The 23,862-nt window shown below is 37.6% G+C and overlaps 1 protein-coding gene across 1 annotated transcript in view; it reads right to left on the bottom strand.

The window, feature by feature from the left end:
• NELL2 (neural EGFL like 2) overlaps positions 1–23,862 on the bottom strand; it is a gene marked incomplete at its 3' end in the record, with an annotated part of 344,840 nt that overhangs the window by 275,519 nt on the left and 45,459 nt on the right. The window contains exon 3 of the mRNA XM_007471548.1: positions 19,111–19,261. Within this exon, the coding sequence (XP_007471610.1) occupies positions 19,111–19,261 (151 nt within the window). The remainder of the gene's footprint in view (positions 1–19,110; positions 19,262–23,862) is intronic.

The following is a 23,862-nucleotide window of genomic DNA, read 5'->3' as shown; positions in this document are numbered from 1 at the left end:
ATTCAACACCCATTCATGATAAAAACTCACCAGAAAGTGGGCATAGAGGGACCATAACTCAACATAATAAAGGCCATGTATAACAAACCCACAGCAAACATCATTCTCAATGGTGAAAAACTGAAAGCATTTCCTCTAAGATCCGGAACAAGACAAGGATGTGCACTCTCACCACTATTATTCAACATAGTTTTAGAAGTCCTAGCCATGGCAATCAGAGAAGAAAAAGAAATAAAAGGAATAGAAATTGGAAAAGAAGAAGTAAAACTGTCACTGTTTGCAGATGACATGATACTATACATAGAGAATCCTAAAGATGCCACCAGAAAACTACTAGAGCTAATAAATGAATCTGGTAAAGTTGCAGGATACAAAATTAATGCACAGAAATCTCTTGCATTCCTATACACTAATGATGTAAAATCTGAAAGAGAAATTATGGAAACACTCCCATTTACCACTGCAACAAAAAGAATAAAATACCTAGTAATAAACCCACCTAGGGAGACAAAAGATCTGTATGTAGAAAACTATAAAACACTGATGAAAAAAATTAAAGACGATACCAACAGATGGAGAGATATACCATGTTCTTAGATTCGAAGAATCAATTTTGTGAAAATGACTCTACTACCCAAAGCAATCTACAGATCAATGCAATCCCTATCAAATGACCAATGGCATTTTGTACGGAACTAGAACAAATCATCTTAAAATTTGTATGGAGACACAAAAGACCGTGAATAGCCAAAGCAGTCTTGAGGGGAAAAAAAACGGAGCTGGAAGAATCAGACTCCCTGACTTCAGACTATACTACAAAGCTACTGTAATCAAGACAATATGGTACTGGCACAAATCCAGAAACACAGAAAAATGGAACAAGATAGAAAGCCCAGAGATAAACCCACACACCTATGGTCAACTAATCTATGACAAAGGAGGCAAGGATATACAATGGAGAAAAGACAGTCTCTTCAATGAGTGGTGCTGGGAAAACTGGACAGCTACATGGAAAAGAATGAAAATAGAACACTCCTTAACACCATACACAAAAATAATCTCAAAATGGATTAGAGACCTAAATGTAAGACTGGACACTATAAAACTCTTAGAGGAAAAAATAGGAAGAACACTCTTTGACATAAATCACAGCAAGATCTTCTTTGATCCACCTCCTAGAGTAATGGAAATAAAAACAAAAAAAAACAAAAGGGACCTAATGAAACTTCAAAGCTTTTGCATAGCAAAGGAAACCATAAACAAGACGAAAAGACAACCCTCAGAGTGGGAAAAAATATTTGGAAACGAATCATCAGACAAAGAATTAAACTCCAAAATACATGAACAGCTCATGTAGCTCTCAATATTAAAGAAACAAACAACCCAATCCAAAAATGGGCAGAAGACCTAAACAGACATTTCTCTAAAGAAGACATACAGATGGCCAAGAAGCACATGAAAAGCTGCTCAACATCAATAATTATTAGAGAAATGCAAATCAAAACTACAGTTAGGTATCACCTCACAGCAGTTAGAATGGGCATCATCAGAAAATCTACAAACAACAAATGCTGGAGAGGGTGTGGAGAAAAGGGAACCCTACTGCACTGTTGGTGGGAATGTAAATTGATACAGCCACGATGGAGAACAGTATGGAAGTTCCTTAAAAAACTAAAAATAGAATTACCATATGATCCGGCAATCCCACTGTTGGGCATATACCCAGAGAAAACCATAAGTGAAAAAGACACATGCACCTCAATGTTCACTGCAGCACTATTTACAATAGCCAGGTCATGGAAGCAACCTAAATGCCCATCGACAGACGAATGGATAAAGAAGATGTGGTACATATATACAATGGAATATTACTCACCCATAAAAAGGAATGAAATTGGGTCATTTGTTGAGACGTGGATGGATCTAGAGACTGTCATACAGAGTGAAGTAAGTCAGAAAGAGAAAAACAAATATCGTATATTAACGCATGTATGTGGAACCTAGAAAAATGGTACAGATGAACCGGTTTACAGGGCAGAAGTTGAGACACAGATGTAGAGAACAAACGTATGGACACCAAGTTGGGAAACCACAGTGGGGTGGGGATGGTGGTGTGCTGAATTGGGCTATTGGGATTGACATGTATACACTGCTGTGTATAAAACTGATGACTAATAAGAACCTGCAGTATAAAAAAAAAACAAACAAACAAAAACAATACTAAACTTTCTTTGGGTTATTTGTATGGAAATATGTTAAAATGTTTCAGACATTACATGAAATTTCTAAAAATCTTATATGTTCTGGTATAATGTTGTAAGTCATAATTCTAGCTATTACTTTAAAATGCATATCTCAGAAATAACTAAATTTCATTGTCAATTGCATTATTATGGACTTTCATCAAATCTTTAACCATGGCCATTTTTAAGTCTTTTGTCATTTACAGACAGTTCTGGGTGTACTCTGATGCTTTTGCAAAATTGTTCCTATAAAAGTGTTTCATCTTCAAGGAATTCATGGGAAAGACTCTGACAGGTACAGGTTTCTGGTAACTGCCTATACTGCTGAACTGAATGAATAAGCATTTTCAAAACTCTAATGGAAAACTGATGAATTCATAAAAGTGCTAACAAAAGATCAAGCTGAAAAAAAAAATAATTACATGGGACTGAGTGAACTGATGAGGATGATTCTAATTTTTGCAACTTTCTGTTTGAATAAAAAAAAAAATCCCCCCCAAAAAATAAGTAAAGGAGAAAAATTAAATACTTAGCAGTTGTAGAAAATGCATTCGAGAAAATTTAACATCCATTCTTTTTCTCAATTCTGAGGAATAAAACTGAAGTTGCTTTATATAAGGTGAAGAATCTCCAAACAAACAAAAATAACAATAATAACTATGAAAACATCATAATTAATAATGGAATATCAAAGCTTTCCCCATAAAATTGGGAAGATAAAAATATCAGCCAGCACACTTTTATTCCATATTTATTCCATACTGTATAGCCAATGTAATAAGATAGAAAAATGTATTAAATGTATGAGAATTGAAAAGAAAGAAATATCACTCTTATTGGTAGTCAATATTATAATGAATAGCAGAGAAATTAATGAATAAATGAGTAATAATAAATTATAAATTAATGTAACAAAGGTTACTGGAAGATCAATGTACAAAACTCACTTGTATTGCTAACAAATATAAAACAAAATTTTAAATGTGCCAATTAAATTAACATCAAAACATCACATATCCCAGAATTTAACACAAAATGTGTGATAACCTTACAAAACAAATGAAATAAAATGTTATATAAAAATGCTACTGAGAGGGCTTCCCTGGTGGCACAGTGGTTGAGACTCCGCCTGCTGATGCAGGGGACACGGGTTCATGCCCCAGTCGGGGAAGATCCCACGTGCCGCGGAGCGGCTGGGCCCGTGAGCCATGGCCGCTGGGCCTGCGCGTCCGGAGCCTGTGCTCCACAACAGGAGAGGCCACAACAGCGAGAGGCCCGCGTACCGCAAAAAAAAAAAATGTTACTGAGAAAAATTTTTAAATCTCTAATGCAAATACGTAAATCATCGGTCAAATTTACGTAGATTTAATGAGATCCCAGCCCAAAATCAAGCTGATTCTAAAATTACAAGGAAATGTGAGAAAGACAAGTATACCCAAGATAATCTTGAAGAAGAACAACAAAATTTGGGAGGTTTACACTACTATATCTAAAACTATTATGAAACCACACACACAGTAGCTAAAACTATCCAATGTTGGCACATGAACAGAAATATAGACTAATGTAACCATACAGATAGTTTAAAAACAGGCCCATACATATCAGGTTCAACTGATTATAGCAAAGGTGACTGCAATTCTAAAAGAAAATAATCATTCTTTCAAAGAACTGGGGAGCATCAATTAGACATTCATATAAGGAAAAAGAAGATTTCTGCAATGATTCCCAACTTATATTTATCACCTACGAGTACATGTAAAATAAGATCCCCACTTGCTGAAAACTCAAGGAATCTATTTGGAGACTGGATTCATCCCATCTCACTCCTGATGTCATCACCAAAGCTATTCTGCCTCTAGTCCTTACTCCAATGTAGAGATGCTATTTGAAAGTTAGAAGTATAACCCTTCACTAATTCCCCAAGAGGGCTTACACTGAAGAGTAGTAGGTTGAGAAAGGGTCAGTGCATTCTTTCCTTTTTTCTAAAATTTTTCCAGCTCACTATCCCCTTATGATATATAGCATTGTTCTAATTTCAGAAATGGTCATACTTTTTTCTATACAACTCAGATTAACAGAGAGGAAAATTTAAAGATCTAGTCATTAAAAATAAGCACTAGCTGTTCTGTTTTGAAAGACTCTGAGGTGCGAGTATTTGTGTGTGTATGCACACGCATGTGCATGCACAAGGGTATATTTAATATAGTTAAGTAATAAAATACATATGGTTCCAAGGGATTTATTAACTGAGGTATCACTTCATTTGAATTTAAAGATGAAACTCCTATTGAAAAGTTATTTTATAGTTATCTCTTTTTTTTAACATCTTTATTGGAGTATAATTGCTTTACAATGGTGTGTTAGTTTCTGCTTTATAACAAAGTGAATCAGCTATACATATACATATATCCCCATATCTCCTCCCTCTTGCATCTCCCTCCCTGAAAAGTTATTTTAAAAGACCTATATAAAACATGAATTTCTTTTTTCCACTGAGTATATGTAATTCTATTTCTGCAGAAAGGAAGTGGAGTAAATTATCCCTGGAATTGTGAAACCATCTGTGATGTGTGTTAATGGTCAAGTAGGGTTCAAAAACTATAGAAATGATATTTTATACATCAAGTTCTCAAAACATCCACTTTGATATGAAAGGATCTAAAAATATACATACATAGAAAAGTAGAGCACAGTCAGGGAGGGAATAACATATTCATTGAGGAATCATTAGTTACTTGATCCTTTAGTATATGAGACACTATGTACTTAATTTTACATTAAAAAATCCATAATACATCATTTTTTAATTTCTGAATTTGGTTACTTAAGTCAATCTCTTTTGTGAAAAAAATTCACAAAACAAAACATCTTTTCTGGATGTAGTTTTACCTGTTAGAATAATGTAAGTCAGCTCTGCCTGAAGGAAAGAACTTGGTGATCTCTTAAAATCTATATACATTTATATACATAATTTAAACATTATTGTAGTTTTGGATAAATTGGAATTTGTGTGTATGTGCATGTGTAATTCCAAGAAAATACAGCAATGGTCTCTTCAATTTCCAGATACTTAGGTGGCTTTACAAGTGTATTAAAGTGTGCATGCAATCGTGCTATCTCAAAGTATAAACAACAAACAATATTTCTGAAAGAAAATTATGTTCTCAAGATGGTAACTTTTCATCATCACCTTCACCTAAAACAATGATTCATGATGCTTTTAGGAATACATCCATCTGGAGTGACTGACTCCCAAAGACCCTCGATGCCCTTTGATTCCAGGAAGTATTTTATCTAGTTTCAAATCTTCCTCTTAAGTTAACATTTTGCTTTCCTAAGGTCCTAAAAAATCGATAGGACTTCCTTAGGCCAATAGAGGTTTGTCTGTGCAGGAATTTCCGGCAGCTTTACACATAACACATTCTGAAACTACGGGCAGACAATAAAGGAAAAGCATTGATGCATGTAAGGCAGCTAGAAGTTCTAGGGAGGCTGTATTTGAAAGAAAGGAATTAGTCACAGGGGAGAGTAAGCTGTCAACACTGCAGCATCTGTTTTCTGACATGCTTCATGGGTCATCATGTCTCCTCTATTGTTCGGAATAGATAAAAGCCAAGGAAGAGAGCAACAGGGTTCATGGGTCATCCAATGAGGTGACATTTTGCTCTTAGTGAGCCTATTACTTCAAGCGTTCCCAATCGAAATGGCTACTGGACCCCCCTAACTAAAGAAAGTAGATCCAACTGGGCCCCAAATTCTAGTAGGGAAATGCCAAAAATGTAGGAATCTTATTTTTAAGTTTTAGCACAAACTTTTTATGGAGAGGCAATTTAAAAAAATGAAAAGACAAAATATTTTCCCAATCATGTACACCATGACAGCTTTATTTATACTGTTATCAATTTCGACAAGCCATGATGATGCTATTGAAATAAAGAAATAAATTGCAAGAAAGTAAACTTCCGGATAAAAATTTTTACTATAACAAAAAAGCTTAATAGAAGAAAAATATATGATTGTTGTCTTCAAAAGCAATAGAAAGCAAGAGTATTCCCTGTCAATAGAGTTCTTGGGTTTTGAGGAGGCAGAAAGGCCATGGTGCTGCTCTAAAACAGGTAGAGAGAGAAGTTGTCAGGATGGTGGTTACAGGAGAATGGGCTCTGGTGTCAGGCAGCCTGGTTCAAATGTTGATTCTGCCACTTACTGTAACCTTGGACTTGAGACTTAACCTTTCAAGGCCCCATTTTCTTATCTGGAAAATAAGGATAAGAATGGTACCTACCTCCAAGATTGTGATGCACATTTAATGAGATTAATCCATGTAAGGTGTTTAGAAGACTACATGACACAGAGTAAGAGCTTAATAAAGTGTTAATCCTTATAATGCAGAGACAACATTTCAATGAACCTAAGAAATCAGCCAACTACCATACACTGGATATCAGCAGATTCTCTGCACTTCTCATTCAGTCATTCCTCAAACATCTACCAGCCATCTTTACAGCAGGCACTATACCAGACACAGAGAATACTGGGAAAAAGAGACAAAAGTCCAGGTCCTCAAAGAGTTCCCATTTCATCATTTTCCTGAATTGACACTCCCTGGGATGATGATTTGCTATAAATGTAGGCCTTCCTTTTTCATGTCCAGTATTTCTGCCAGATCTTTATTTTACATGACCAGACATTTTTATACTGTCTTATTACTCTACATTCTCATATCTAGTTAGAAATGGAGAGATTAAAAATAAGCACAACTTTTCTTAATGTGATTGAACAAAACACCTGCAATAGATCCTGAATTCTGACAAACTAAAGGATAGAAAGATTTTGTCATATATTTATTTCAGTTACTGGCTGATGAATAACAATCAGAATTATTTTTTAAATGTAGAAAACATGCATTTTTAACCTAGTAGAAATGTCAAAAAATGAAAATCCAATAACTAGACGTCATAGAAGGCTAAATGTATTTCCAGCAAAATTTGCCTGGAAATATATCTTATATACACTCTGATCTTGTTTTCACAAAGGTCTTTGAGTTTAGTTCAATGAATGCAATACTGTATATAAACCTATCAAGAAAAAGGTAGAAAAGTTGGGCAAATCAACTTTATGGAGATAACATTATTTTCTCTGAATTTCATTCAGTATAAATGAATACTTTTCATTAAAGAAAAATACAGTAGTTAATTTAAAGATACGTTGCATAGTGAAAGAGGATATGCACTTAAAATGACATACAAGGGCTTCCCTGGTGGCCCAGTGGTTGAGAGTCTGCCTGCTCATGCAGGGGATGTGGGTTCGTGCCCCGGTCCGGGAGTATCCCACATGCCGCGGAGGGGCTGGGCCCGTGAGCCATGGCCACTGAGCCTGCGCTCCGCAACGGGAGAGGCCACAGCGGTGAGAGGCCACAGCGGTGAGAGGCCCGCGTACCGCAAAAATAAATAAATAAATAAATAAAAATTTTAAAATGATATACAAAAGTCTGAATTACCATTTTTTGGGAATATATTTTTACATGCCACATAGTCCTTAAGTTTTTGACAGTATAAAAAATGAATTTGAGTTAGAATGAGTTCAATTTTCCATTTTATAATTTTATTCATGTCACTAAGAAGCAATCGTATCTTATACAGGTGGGAACAGTCAATGGATGTTAAGGCAGGTGGGTGAAGGTCTGATGAGGAACAGGATATTGGAATGAAATTGAATTATCTCCCCATAAAATACTGATCAAAATCAAAGGGAAAAAATAGTGCAGAACCTGGCAGATCACTAACTTGACCAGGTGATCAAGGTTAATATCACAGCAGTAGAACAGACTGACACAGTGTACCTCCAGATAGGGTCAGCATCATTTCTGTGGTATTCCTAACAAGAATGCATAGCCTGAGTGTGATGAGGAAACATCAGATGGACCCAGGTTGACAGTGATAATATGGAATGAAATGCCTATACTTCTGAGACTCTAAAGGATACCCAAAACAGGGAATGGAACTGCTCCAGATTGAAGGAAATTATGAGATATGACAACCAAATGCAACATGTGTTAGAATGGAATTATGGCCCAAGAAGGAAAAAGAGACATTGTTTAGATAGTTGGTGAAATTTAAGTGGGGTCTGAGATTGGATGGTATCGTGCTGTCAATGTTGATTTCTTGATTGTACTGTGTATGTTGGTTATACAGAGAGTGTCCTTGTTTTAATAAAATATATACTAGAGTATTTAAGGGTGATGGAGTATATTGTCAGTAAAAGGCATACTGGACTGAGATAGAGGGTGATGGAGCAAATGAGCTAAAAATATTACCAATTAGAAATCTGGTGAGAGAAGAGGCAGGAGTTCTTTGTACTGACTTTGTAACTTTCTGTAGGTTTGAAATGATTTCAAAAAATATTTTTAAATTAAAAGCAATCATTAACCTGGGAACTCTCCTGCAAATATAACTGTCAGTGAGTTGACATTCTTAACATATAAAGAATTTTACAAATAAACAAGAAAAATGACAAGACTCTGGTGTAAAAATGGCAAAGGATATTTAGAAACTATTCATCTAATCAGAGACACCAACAACTTACTAATAAATATATGAAAATGTACAAATTCACTAATATTCAAAGAACAGTAAACTTTAGAAATGACAGTCGTTTCTCAGATATCATGTTAGCAAAAAGTATTTTAAATATAGTGCTCAGTGCTTCAAAGTGTATAGTTCAAGTCATCTGCAAAGTAAATTGTTTCCTCAAAACGCATACCTTACTTTCGTTTTGGTGCTGATCAGAGTATTCTTACTGGCTAAGTTAAATGGATTTAAGCTGAAATATTCACTGATTCATGTATTCTCTACTGCACTCACATCCTCAATAATAATCAAACATAATTTTTACACCACCTAGAGCTTTAAATAACCAAAGGTTAAAAAACAAAGGAAAGATGACAGCATGCCAATCATCTCCTTCTTTAAATGCTCAATGGGTAAAATCACTGAAAAGAAGAGGCAAAATTTGAATGACTTTCATTCAACTATTATGAAATACATCAATATATGGTTTCAAAAATACGACACCTTGCCAAAATCAATGGAATGCAAGTGTATACAACAGCTAGGGAAATAATATTTCTTAAGTAATGGAGATAACATAAACTCCATGTCAATAAGGACACCAAAACAATTTTTTTTTTTTTTTTTTTGCAGTACCCAGGCCTCTCACCATTGTGGCCTCTCCCGTTGCGGAGCACAGGCTCCGGACGCGCAGGCTCAGCGGCCATGGCTCACGGGCCCAGCCCCTCCGCGGCATGTGGGATCTTCCCGGACCGGGGCAAGAACCGTGTCCCCTGCACTGGCAGGCGGACTCTCAACCACTGCGCCACCAGGGAAGCCCCAAAACAATATTTTGCATGGACTTTTTTAAAAGGTACATGCTTCACCACACTACAGGAGATAACAAAACAAGTTACAAATAAGCTCAATTCTATTTCCTGTCACTTCCTAATAAACTGCAGGAAGATCATTTTAATTTGTTAAATGAGTCTTTTGAAAAATGATTTTAAGTGATTGACCGAAGGCCTAAACAGCATTTGGGAAGTTTCACAACGACATCGTAAGACTAAAAGGAGAAGAGACTTAATGCCAAAGAATTAAAATATATTACAACAATCCCTCAACATTCAGCTTGGAAAAGATCATTGAAATGTCAGTGCATATCAATGTATGGCAGATTAAGAAAAGAGAATTAAATGAACTTTGATGGCACCTTGAAAATTTTCTTATTATACTTGAGTTGCATCCAAATAATCCAACTTTCCTCCAGAGACAAAAGAGAAAGCAAGTTAAATACTATAGAAGATGTTACTTTTGATACAAATCAGAATCCATTTTTCTGGTAATATAGTAACTTAAGTCTTTTACAAATTAGAAAATATAATGGAAAAATAAAGATCCCACTTGAGTAACAGAATAGCCTATAAGGTTCCTAGGAAAAAATCTAACAAAATATGTGTATGCCCTTTATAGAGATAATTATAAAGAAGAAATGCAAGAAAATGGAGAGATAAGTCATATCCCTGGATTTTAAAAAATGAATATCAGAAAAATGTTAACACATTAATGTGATATAATTCCAATATAAATCCCAATGGCATTTTTTTCATAAAACTTATCAAACTGATTCTAAAGTTTATACCAAAGAATAAAGTTTCAAGCATAGCAAAAAAATCTGAACAGGAAGAACAGAGACCTGAACTATGAGTTAGCAAGTCTTATAAAACTACAGTAATCAGAGTAGTGCGGTCTTCCTGCAGGAGCCACAAGCAATCAGTAGAGCAGAATACAAGGCCCAGAAACAGACCTCTGAATTGATAGAGATTTGGTACTACATTTGACATTACAAATATGTGAGAAAAGAATGGGCTTTTGGGTAACTGGCATTGGGACCACCAGCTTCCACACTAGATAAGTATACCTAGATCTAAGTTCAAGATGTCCATTTCTTTTCTTTGTTAGGCAGGACAAAATGATCATTCATTGAATACAGCGGGGCAGATTAAGATGGAAAGTTAAATACAGATGTACCATCATCCCCTTTCCAGATCTCCAATTAAAAGATCAATAGTAAACTAATCAACAGTATTTGCATTAATGCCTATGTATCAGTATTCATTGCAGAGTCAAATATTGTGCTGAGATAATCTCTCCTTCATTGTCACAAATTCTTCAACATCCAAAGAAGAAAGTTAGGTAGCTTCAAGGACAGATGAATTTTTTTCTTACTTCCCCCAAATTGCCCAAAATCATGCCAAATTTTCTATTCTATAGAGTAGACCATAAATTTCTCATAAAGGAAATTTTAAACCACAGAATGTATAATCTAGGGGACTGTACCAAAGCTACCATCAAGGGACAGCAAAAGGGTTTTATTTACCGTGAAGAAAATGCAGTTTTGCAAAACATGGAAAAACAGAGTCCTTTTGGAATTCGGGGAAATTTTCTCATTCATTTTTACTTACAAATATACTTTCACTTTTCAATTAGCCTTTACTGTTTTCATATTTCTCTTCTGTATTTCTTGTACAAATAGATAAGTGAATAATATCTTAGAATTACTTCTCTAGTCTTTTTTTTTCCTTTCAAAACACAATAGCCAGAAAACTGTAATGATGAGAAAACTCCTTTGATCTGCCTAAGTGTCTTAATTCTTTCATACATAAAGTACCATATACTATTGTCTGTTGTTTTTAGGTAATACTGATGTTGGCTAAACATACACAGAAATGCCAGAAGAGCCAACAATCTTTTTACACTGTGCTCACGTGAAGTTTGTGGTCCAATTTTTAACAGCAGCCCCGACTTGAAAAACATCACTGGAAACCAGCATCTCAGCTTTGGAGGCCAAATGAGACTGTTCACGGTGCACCAGGGCACTGCTTATAAGGTTCCCAGTAGCTTCATAATGATGTCACTTTGTTTGAAGCTGTGTTTCAGTACTAAGATGTGACTTAAGCACACTTCCAGTCCCAAGATACTGTAATGTCTGCCTTTCCCACTTCCATCTTGCTCTTAGCTCACTTCAGACACCCCAAGACCCAGAGCGCGTCCATTAGTCTCATATGCCCAAACTAACAAAGTTGTGTGATTAGGTTTCCAGCTTTCATACAGTGGCTGAGATGTTGCTACATAGCTCATTACAGGTGTCGTTATTCTCTAAGAACTTGACTTGCAGTCATTTGGAAGCAGCGTCTGCCAGTTAGTGAAATCCTCACGCCTAGAGCTAACGGCATTTCAGGATAGATAAGGCACCCTGCATCAGTAGAGCAATTTGAACATTCTCCAGATCCTTTACCCTAGCCTGGAGAAAACTTTGTTATGTCATTTGTGATTCCTGGTGTACTCATGATGATCTTTTGCTCGATCTTCCACTCATTTTTTCACCCACCAAATATTTATTTAGCATCTAACTTTGTATGACAGCATGGCAGGTAAAATGGAGTATGCAAGTTTAATGCATAATCCTTTACAGCAAAAGAAAAAATCTAATCAAAAATTGTTGTCAGCTACATAAAATTTCAGGCAAACACACAACTACTCCTGGGAAAAGGATTAAAAAGCTACATCCTAGAGTCTTATGGTGGTTGTCTACAACCACTGCAGGCATGGTGCTGATAAATGTTTAACATTTGGCTCTCTGTTCTCTAGAGAAATAATTCTAAGATATTGGTTCATTTATCCATTTGTTTAGGGAAGATAGAAGAAAAGAAATATGAAAAAAGTAGACTCATTAAAAAAAGAATATTTATCAACAAAAATACATTTTTTAAAAATAGCTCTACTCTGTAGCACTTGCTTATTTCCATAGTCTACTTCAAGCTACAACAGTAACGTCAGCCAGCTCACAAAGTTTCAATTATCAGCCAGTATGAGCCTGCTCCGGCACACCACTGACTGGCTGAGAAACATTTTCTTCTTTTAACTTTTCTTATTTTCAAAATGTCTTTAATGATAATAGTGGTTGCCCCCAGGGACAGAAATCAGGTGGCTGGGGAGGGATGAAGGTAGACTTTTTCTCTATATCTTATTGTGCCTTTTAAATTTTGAACCATGGCATGTATTACCAATTTTTTTTAATACAATTTAAATTTTAAATATCTTCAGTAAATATCTGTTATCAAATAGATTTAGATTTTTAAAATTTAAATTGTGATCAAAGGCAGCAAATGATACTTTTTACCGTCTCATATGCAATTAATACATATGTATATATGTGAAACATTGAAACAACAAGATGTTATATGTTAGAATGCCAAAAGGAGTGGCCCAGATTTAAAAACCTGGAGAAAGAAATTCGTGTAAACTGGGAAGGTCAGTAAAAGCTTCACGGAGCTGTGAGTGAAGTTCTGAAGTGTGAACAGGACTTGGATGAGCAGAAAGAAAAGGGATCTACACAGAGATGATGAGCAGACTGGCCACTGTGCCTGGCATTTATACTCCTACTGAATGATACCACTTTTCTCCATCTCTGCCAGTGCCGGAGCTGACATTCCCCACAGCCTCTATTTCTCACTGACCTCTCCCTACTTCATTTGGAGTCAGGGCAAGATGCACAATATCTCAGGATAGCTCACTGCCATCAACCCGCAGGGAGATAAGAGTGAAGTCAGGGACTGACACGAGAAGCAGGGAAGCCACTTCACATCATCTCTAGTAATAGCATTAATGTTTATTTAAGTGTTTGCTCTGCAGCAGGCACTCTATGGTCAAACTCACAAAGCCTAGCTCACGGGGTTATGAATAACTCAACTTCTTGCCTTCTACCAAGCAGGCAAGAACCTGTGGTCAGTGGAGCACCACGACCTCACCCCACCCACTCCCAAAAGCAACTAGGAAATGAGCTTCTTTCCTCATGAGGAAGAACTCTTCTGTGAACTAAGACAGACCTGACGGAAGGCTGGATCCACATCTAATCACTGCCAGTTAAAGGATGACAGATCACCTGTTTATTTTGATGAGCATTTTTCAACATTTAACTGGTTTACAGCTAACCATCCTTTGAAGCACATATATGTATTCACTTATCCAGGACCATATTTTGCAAGCTAGTCATCTTAATGGATACCTCAGATAGTTCTACTGATCAAAAGTTGACATTTTTTGGATAGTTTGGCATTTTTAATGACAAAATTAAAATTTTGTGAGAATCTGATTTCCCTGATTTAATTTGCACCCAGTAATGGAATACTCTTTGGTCATTAATGAACAGATTATAAATGAATATTTATTGGCATAGGAAAATCCTCAAAAATTTTTGCTAAATTATAAAAAGTTATAAAATATGTACAGTGTGATTTAATTTTTTTTAAAAATAGTATATCTATCTATTTTAAGTAGACATTTATAACTGAAAATATTAGTAGACACTATCCCCAGGGGGATAAAATTACAGATGATTTTTGCTTCCCTCTTTGTGATTTTCCTGATTTGTACAATTCACTATCAGCATTAATCTTATATGTAATGTTTGAAATTTGTAGCATAGCTAAAATTTCCACATTCTAGAGGATCTATCCATCATTACACGAGAGTAGAATCCACACTACTTACCCAGAAAAAGCCTGGCCCTGCCCTTGGGAACTGCCTACTTCAGCCACCACAGGAGGATGTGGGTACCTTCTGTTCAGGCATGGCCTTATTTGGTTCCTCAATTTTCATAATAAAATGTCAGTGTTTCCTACAACTCAATTGCTGCTGAGGCTCAACACAACTTTCATTTAACTGTCAACAAAGAATAGCTGCAATTTGGGTATTCATCTGAGAAGTCTAACTTGAATTCAGTATTATTCTCAAGACACTGGGAAAAGCAACTGGTATGGAATATTGCCTAGAAGACATGGTATTTTAACAGGATTTCACATAGGAGGTGCTATTGGCATTCTGAGCAGCAAAACTTGGTTGCACAGAACTTTTGGGCACACTACCAAGGGCCTCGAAGACAGTACAACTTCAAACACCTTTACACCTAGATGCACGTTACTGGCATCGTTATAGATTTGCTTTTTCTGAAGCGCGCTGTGGCTTGATGTCACCAGCTGACACAAGGTCCTCTGAACTTGTTCCTCTAAAGGCACTCACTATATTTTACCCTAAAAGGTCATAGGAGAAATAAGTCTCTGGTCTCAGAACCAAGAATAGTTGCATTCCCTTATCATCTAAGTGGTTGTCTATTTCTTCTTTGCCTTGGCTTGCATATTTCATTTTATTTTTGTCTTACTGTCTGTAGATATCTCTATAAACCTCCTTAATTTTTTGTGAAAATAAGCAGAGAATAAGTGTTCAGGAAATGATGACACTAAAGAGATGGCTGAGAATAAGACTAAGGAAAGAAAGATACCTTCAGCAACAACAACAGGAAAAAAAACAATACAAACCAAAGCACAAGGTCTGTGAGGGTAATGGGAGGTTAGGAGATATCACAGTGGATGTGTAAAAATACCGGACTCGGGAATCAGAATTATGCTGAGTGTAAAATAAGTCAGACAGAAAAAGACAAATACTGTATGATTTCACTCATATGTGGAACCTAAAAACCAAAACAAATGAACAAACATAACAAAACAGAAAGAGAGTTACAGATACAGAGACAAACAGGCGATGGCCACAAGAGAGAGGGTTTGGGGCGAGGAGAGAAATAAGTGAGGGAGACTCAGAGGTACAAACTTCCAGTTATAAAATAAACGAGTCACAGGTATGAAATGTACAGTGTGGGGAAGATAGTCAATAACTACGTATGTGTGTATGTATGGTGCCCTCTTAACTTATTGTGGTGATCACTTTGAAATATATAGAAATACGCTGAGTAACAGGAACTAATAGTGTTGTAGGTCAATTATGCTTCAAAAACAAATAAACAAACTCACAGAAAAAAAATGAGATTTGTGGTTCCCAGAGGCGGGTGATGGAGGAAGAGGGCATTGGATGAAGGCAGTCAAAAGGTACAAACTTCCAGTTATAAGATACATAAGTACTAGGGATGTAATGTACAACCTGGTAAATATAATTAACTCTGCTGTGTGTTATACATGAAAGTTGTTAAGAGAGTAAGTCCTAAGAGTTCTCAGAAGAAGGAAAATTATTTTTCTATTTCTTTGATGTTGTATCTATATGTGATGATGGGTGTTCACCAAACTTACTGTGATAACCAATTCATGATGTATGTTAAGTAAAATTATTATGCTGTACACCTTAAACTTATACAGTGCTGCGTGTCAATTATTGATATATCTCAATAAAACTGGAATAAAAAAAAATCAGAAGAAGTGGGTTTGGGTGCCGACTCTGTCACCATCTAGATAAGTGATACTGTGAAAAAACAGGCAGAAGAGAAGCTAGTCTAACAACTTCAGACACTGAGAGAAGGCACAGCACAGAGGTCCCGGAGACCAGCTCTATAATCATACTACCTGCGTTTAAACCCTACCTGCATTTACTCTTGGGAGCCTTTAACAACTTAACCTCTCTAAGACTTGTTTTTCTTATCTGTAAAATGATAATGAGAATAATGACCTTGCAATATGATGGGACTTTAGTGGATTTTTTCCTCTAGCACCATCAAGCACTTTATACAGATTTACAGATGAGGAACCTGAGGTTCAGAAGAGGTAAGTGATTTACCCAAGGTCACAAAGCCAGTACCCAAGGTCACACAGCCAGAGCTATGACTGGAATGCACGCAGTCCTTCTCCAGATCTGCACTCTGAACCACTATCTAATATTGACGTAAAAGGAACTAACCCATGGAATGCACCGAGTACTGTGCCTAGCACACGGTAAGCCTTTAATAATTGTTGGCTTCCCAAGCAAATGAAAAGTGCCTTCCAAATAGATATGATTTTAACTATCATAGAAAAATATCCTCTATCTCAAATATGGTATTTGTTTAGGTAAATGTTGTCAAATTTACAGATGATACAAAGGAAGAATGAAGAATTAATAATCAATTTAACAAGAATAATTGGAAAGCATGAGAGCTGAGCACAAAGATTTATGTATAAATATGTTCATCACAGTGTTGTTTATTAAAGTTAAAAAAGGAAAGAGTTCAGTATCCAAAAGTAAGAACACACACTGACACAGACAAAAAACTGGATTAAAATATGACAGAATTTCAACATCAGTCTTCTTCTGGTGATATGACTTGTATGAGTTTTCCTATTTCTTTATTACACCTGTCAGTTGTCCCCATTTTCTACAATGAAAATATGTTGCTATGCTAATTTGAAAAAAACAAATATTATTTTTAATTGAAATAAGTCAATATAAAGCCCTACACATAACTTTAACAAATCTACTTCATAGGAATAGTAAGATAGGATCTGTCTGACAGCAAATCTTCCTTCAAAGACCTACCTGATAAAAGTTGGGTATTTCGGTGGTCCATATCCTTACTATATCTAAGGTGCTAAAAACAATTTTCAAACTATTTTAATACGTATCAGTTGGAAAGTGCATAGATTATAAGAAATGCATGCTGGTCAAACATTTGTAGAGTTAATGTATTCAACTCTAGGGACCAAGAAAACATTGACCATCTGGATGGGATGGTCGTGAGGGATGTCATGTGGAAGAAGGTTAGGCGAGTTCCATGTCTCTACAAATGGGGTAGTAAGAAGCCACAGAGCTTAGAAAAATCTCGTGCCCAAAATACAGGGGAAATTTTCTTAGCAAACAGAAATAATCAGCAATAAATCAGGCTGCTCTGTGAAGGAACAATATCTTTCGCTGTATGTGAATCATGTTGCCTAAAGCCCACTGGAGAAGAGGAGGGTCGCAGCGTTACAAACGAGGAGCTCCCCTGATGTCAATCTCCTGAAGACGAGGACCAGGAACATACCAAGGCGAACAGCCCTGGTGAACCCTTGGAGATGGACCTCTCCCTTTCTTGCTCAGTCTTTTTTTTTTTTTTTTTTTTGCAGTACGCGGGCCTCTCACTGCTGCGGCTTCTCCCGTTGCGGAGCACAGGCTCCGGACGCGCAGGCTCAGCGGCCATGGCTCACGGGCCCAGCCGCTCCGCGGCACGTGGGATCTTCCCGGACCGGGGCACGAACCCGTGTCCCCTGCATCGGCAGGCGGACTCTCAACCACTGCGCCACCAGGGAAGCCCTGTTGCTCAGTCTTAAGGAGCCCAAGCCGATTACCTGGTGAATGTTAGGATGGCACCCTCCTTTCAAAAACAGGCCAAAACCTGGGAGGAAAGAAATCCAAGTGAGGGGCCTGGGAAGTTATGCCAATCCTTTGGGACTAAAGATAGAATTAGATGGGGTCTTAAATCCCTGAGAGTAATCCAAGTAGAATGTGATCAGGAACCCTGCTCTCTGTGTCACTTTTCTATATTTCGTTCTCCACATATATTTGCTTCTGTTTGCCCTTTAGTATTTAGCAAAGATTTGCCAAGTCCCAGGCTGCCCCATCTCTCCTAAGAGAAACCAAGAAAAGAGGTTTCTGCCCACATCTGAACAGGATTATTAAGTCCATTATATATGTAAAACACTTTACATATATGAAGTCTTTGATCCTCACAACTACCTATGAAGGAGGTACTATTTCTATCCTCCTATTACAGATGAGGAAATTGAGGCACAGAGAGGTTATATGACTTGCCCAACGTCCCCAGATAGTCACGAAGTGGGCATTCAAAATATGAACACAAAAGAACTTTCACTGTCAGAACTGTGGTTATTCTTTCAGGAGGGAATCACTTTAATATTTAGTAGCAATTTATGTATATGCTAAGTGTTATGAATGAATTTCTTCTTCCCCCTCTCCCCTCTTCCTCACTACTCCCACCAGCTCTCCTAATCATGCTCCTATGCGTGCGAGGAGCTAGGAAATACTAGACAGCATTTTGATTCAACACACATCCAAAAATACAGCTGTAACTGCCACAGTCTAAGAAGTGCGCTGAAAAAGAATTTATCTGTCTGTGATTAAAATTATAAGACTATTAAACTCTAAACCCAGGCAATATCCTAAAGAAACAGAATATGGTATTTTTGCGGCTAACTGTTCACCAATTAAGAGGGAGTATGTTTGACTTTAACATTGAGGAAGATAACTCATGAGGAAGCTAGTAATTAATAAATGGGTTTTAGGAATGGCGACTTCCGTTCGCCCTTAGCAACATCAAAAGCAATAGCTCCTTCTGCTTTTAGGCTGATCTCAATTACTTGTGTTTCTGATTTTGCATAATGTAGCAAAATTATTCTTGCTGTTTTAAACCAATCATGAATATCTTGCTTTTGTTTACTTCTCTTTAATGTGTTAATTTCACCATATATAATGAAAACACAGGAAACTCTAGCAGCCTCACCTACCTGTGATCCAAGTGGTGAATGGAGAGAATCACTCCGGAATTTAAATGGGTCTGTTTTAGGGTCACCAGAACAGTAAATTCATGTTTATTTCTCAGCTTCTGAAAAAACTGTTCAGCTGTAGCAGTGGATGCTTTTATACTTCTGGGAGTATCTAAAAAAAGAAACATACAGTAAATAGACTAGAACTTGGCTTTATAAAGCATCCTTTACAGGCAACATCTTTCAGAAAACATTATCAAGCAACTGCTGATAAATACCAAGCTCCAGACTCTCCTGGTAAATTGGTCAAAAAGACTTTTTGCTACACATAACACAGGACAGTAAACCACGTGAATGACTGAGCTTGTGTTTCAGAGATCTTTTTTCAAAAATGTCTTTGCGGTGAAGAATCAAAGAGCCCTGTTTGAAAAACTGAGCTCCCAAGTTTTCTCCTCACACTCTTCCTAAATCCTGGATACCACAGCCACGTCAGTGTCAACATTGAACAAAAGGATGTCCTTCCGAGAAAAGGACCTAAAAAACCATGATAGAGCCATTTAGCTTTTCTGACACCTCGTGACAGAAAACTGGATTTAAATCAATGTGCCACCTTCCACATTGATATCTGTAGCCAGAAGGCTTTCTATAAATAGATTTTTTAAAAGATCATTGAAATTAGTCACTCTCAGCCTTCTGCGCAGTGGATGAAACATTAAGATCAAATTATCGTGCCGTATTTTTGAAAGAAATGCACAGAACTCAATTCCCACGGTCCCTCTCCCCAGGCTTAGAGAACACCTAGAACAAGAGAGATTTGAGTGGGAGGGCAGAATTTTATCCTGCACTTTCCTGTGGTTTAGTCGTGTTTATCCTGCACTTTCCTGTGGTTTAGTCATGCACTCCAACCTCAGGACCCAGAGGGCATGGGAGAAATAGCCAGGGGTAGAAATGGATTTAGTGGACAGGAAAAACCTATCATTCAAGCCGTCCGCTCACAGAGCATAACGCTCTCCTATTCACAGTGTGTGCAGAGGGTTGATGGAAGCCAGAAACAGTTTCTGTAGCTATCAGATCGTTCTCCTCTTTCCTGTGCTTTAGACTAGATAGACTAGATAAGGAGTTCTCAATGGGGAAGCTACTGGCATTTGGAGAGAATAACCCTTCCTGTGGAAGACTATCCTATGCACTACAGAACATTTAGCACCCCTGGTCCTGGTCCAATGAGTGCCAGTGGCACTCAGTCCTAGTCGTTGTGACAACCCAACGTTCTCCCACACATTTCCAAGCATTCCCTTTGGAACAGTGCAGCAGAAATCAGGTTGAGAACCACAACCTTGATGAAACAGAGATTATGAGATTAATCTAAAGTTCCCCACCTTTCCAGCCACACAAATTTATGGAATAAAATTGTAATCACCTGGTCTGTGTCCATCACTGGGGATGCATAGAACATGGAGAAGCCCTCAAGATACCCATAAAATGAAAGAGGGGACAAATAATCCCAATAAAATAAAAGAAACGCTGTCATACAGGTAAGTACAAAGTGGTGTTGGACCACAGAGGGAAAGTAGCCAACATCATCTGGAGGGCAGGATCGCAAAACAGAAGGCATTTGCTCAGGAGTTCACCAGGTAGAGAAGAGAAGGAAAAGCACTCGACTCATAGAAATAGCTTATGAAAAAGCAAAGAGATGTGATAGGGCCTGACATGGCGGAAACAGCAAGTAGCAGCCATTGCAGGATGGGGCTGGGTAGGAAAGCTGAAGCGGAGAGGCAGGGCTTTGTGTGCCAATGTAACAGACACTTGTTTCTGTCACCATCCTCAATGTACTCTCTAGGTAAAAAATTAAAAAATAACTAATAATAACTCTTATCTACCACTGAAAAACGATCCCTCCCCACTCTTAACCCATGGCTTCCTCTGTGTTAAAAGTACCCAATCAGAGGGTCACCTATTCCTGTCCACAGTAATTGATTCAGAAACAGGCACCTAATCCAGGGCAACGAAGTCAGGCCCAGGATACCGGTTCCAGGTTTTAGGAAAAACAAACTTCCTAGTTTCCAAAAACAAACTTCCTCAGTTCTAGTCAACAGTCACAGTTCAAAAGCGTAATACTAATCCTCAATTTCAGCCATGGTAAATGTAATAGTTTCTCCCTGGATTCCACTAGGGAGAAGACAGGCTTTGCAGAGATGCCATCCCTCTGAGATCCAAAACCGTCTGCTTCCCAAGGAGGCACAGAAAATGAGACTCTGTGAGAAGGATTTACCTAGTGTTAACTTTTAATCCACTCCAATTTATATACAAGTGAATCATTCACAAACTTCATGACTTCATTTCAATTTGCCAGATAAAAACACATTAAAATTGAATTACAAACATTACACGCCCCCTCCCGGCCCTGCCTCGCTCTGACCCTTTTCAGGCAGGTAGAGCTTGAGCAGCATCCTTTGTCTTGCTGAACAGGGTGATAGATGGGGACATAAATGAAGGAAACGGAGGAAGGACTACATTAAATACAGGAATGATGATCAGAGCCACAGAGAGATGGGAAGGTGTAGCCCAGGAAGCTTGAGCTCTTATAGTGAGAGAAAAGAAATTGAGAAAAGGGTGCCAGCTGCCTGACAAGGTGGAACTTTAAAGAAGAGATGCTTGAAGAGGAGTTTTAGAAAGCTGTGTCATTTTGTACGCCAAGGAAACCTTCACTAAATCTCTATATTATTCTCCACTGCTTTTGGAGTCAGATTTGTGAGAAGGGTTGAGAGGCTATATTATTTGTGTGGGTTTTTATCTGTTTTGTTTTCAGATGAAATTACATGTGAAGACTGACCTTATGATGAAAGGAAGAAGAACCTAAAAAAGGATTACATTTGAGTATTGTTGGTAAAAGTGTAAACCACCACGGTTGAAAACATGAGGAAGGCAAGTGTAGTTGAAGGGAAACCATTTTTTTAAAGATTTGTCAATCTGCATTTTGGAAAAATTTCTCTGGTAGCCATGTGGAATATTTGAAGAAAGAAAAAAAATTGAACATTGGGAAAGCTCTTGAGAAATTGGCAATTCGGGTGATTATTGACTTTTTGTTAAATTTCACATATTTTAAATATCACATTTGGACATCCCTAAACTACCTTTTCTAAATCAAATTGATGTTTTTGGCTTTCACCAGGAATCGTGATACAGAACTACTTACTGGTTCTTTCACTGCCTGTCAGGCATGTTGATGTGAGAAGGGCCAAGTGAACCCCAGGTGGATATCCGCACTGAGATGCTTAAGGAAGTGCTTAAGGAGACCTGCAGGGCAGAACCATCCTCTATCCCGCCAGGGTGGTAAGTGTGGTCCCAGAGGGTCTCCATCCAGTTTAGACTTAAGCCTATTCACTTACGCAGGGTCACAATTCAGGACACGCTCTCTCACCCTGTCCAGGCTCTCCTGCCAGCCCATTACCTTCCTGTTTTGCTCCCTCTGTGGCGGTTAGAGTGACTTGCAGGAAGAAGGGACCCTCCAATACCAAACATGCCCTGCAGAAGCTCCATTCAGCCTATGCTTTAGGGACAGGAAAAATGAAATTTTTTTTCCATCCTGATTAACCAAGTTCACTTGTATAGCGGTTTAAAAACTAGGTCTTGCATGAATCTATAATCCCCAGGTGAAGACAAATTATTGAATGAGGCAGAGAGAGCACCTCTAGGAAGTATACTAATTTTCAGCTTTCTGTCAACAGAACACCACTTCCCATCAATCCTTACCTCACCTTAACGATATTTAAATCTATTGTTCCCCCTTAAAAACGTTTTTCAAAAATTTATTATGCCTGCATCCTGGAAGGATTTGATGGGAGCCTGAACTCTGTGAGTAGCTCAAAAAAAATAGGGACTATAATAATTTTATTATTATAGAATTCAAGAGACTTTTAGAAAGCAGAATCTAAAGAATTTGATCACTGATAAAACACATGCAAAAGGCAAAAGAACAGGAGAAAACTGAACCCAGTTGAAACCAAAGTTTCTAGCTTGAGAGACAGAATGAAAGGAAAATGCAGTAGGAGCATGATGGTACCCAAATGGGATTTCAGTTTTAGAAACGGTCGTTCTGAGGTGTTCTGGAACATGCATGTGGACATGTCCGGTAGGAGGCTGGCACTACAGAATTTGATCTCAAGAGAGAGGTCAAGGTCAGCAGTATAAATGTAGAGGTCATCGGAATACAGTATCTAAAGTCATAGGCATGCCTGAGTAAATCATAGGAATCACAGGAATGAGAAGAGGATAAAAGGATGGACCATAAAAAACACTAAATCTGTAGCACAGCAGGGACAACATGTATAACTTTATACATGTACTATACAATGCTGCACATCTAGCACCATACAACATTTGTCCATCAAAAATGTATAAATAATGTATTTCCCCCTTTGAACCCACATTCCATTTTATTCTCACAACGCTTAACAAGGACAACTATTACAATTCTGTGATTCACCCAAAGGCACCAGGCATGCTAGAGGTGTAACGGGGATGACAATTTCGGGTCCAGTATTCCTTCCACTAAATTGCCCTGCCTCCTGAATGTGGCATCCTTACCCGTGCTTAACTGCCACTCACAAACAGAAAGGCAAATTCGGGAGCATCAACATAGAAAATAATCCAGAAAGAAGTAATTATATAACATAGCATTTTTAGTTCCTTAAGTGACTCGCTTAGTAGTGATTTTAAGAAAGGTCACTTTCCCCATTTGCATTTCTGTTTCCCAATTTGTAAAATTAGCATTCC

This window comes from Lipotes vexillifer, unplaced genomic scaffold (assembly GCF_000442215.2).
Source record: "Lipotes vexillifer unplaced genomic scaffold, Lipotes_vexillifer_v1.1 scaffold794, whole genome shotgun sequence".
NCBI classification, from domain to species: domain Eukaryota; kingdom Metazoa; phylum Chordata; class Mammalia; order Artiodactyla; family Lipotidae; genus Lipotes; species Lipotes vexillifer.
Note: the sequence above shows the minus strand (reverse complement) of the source record. Positions and strands in the feature narration are given on the sequence as shown.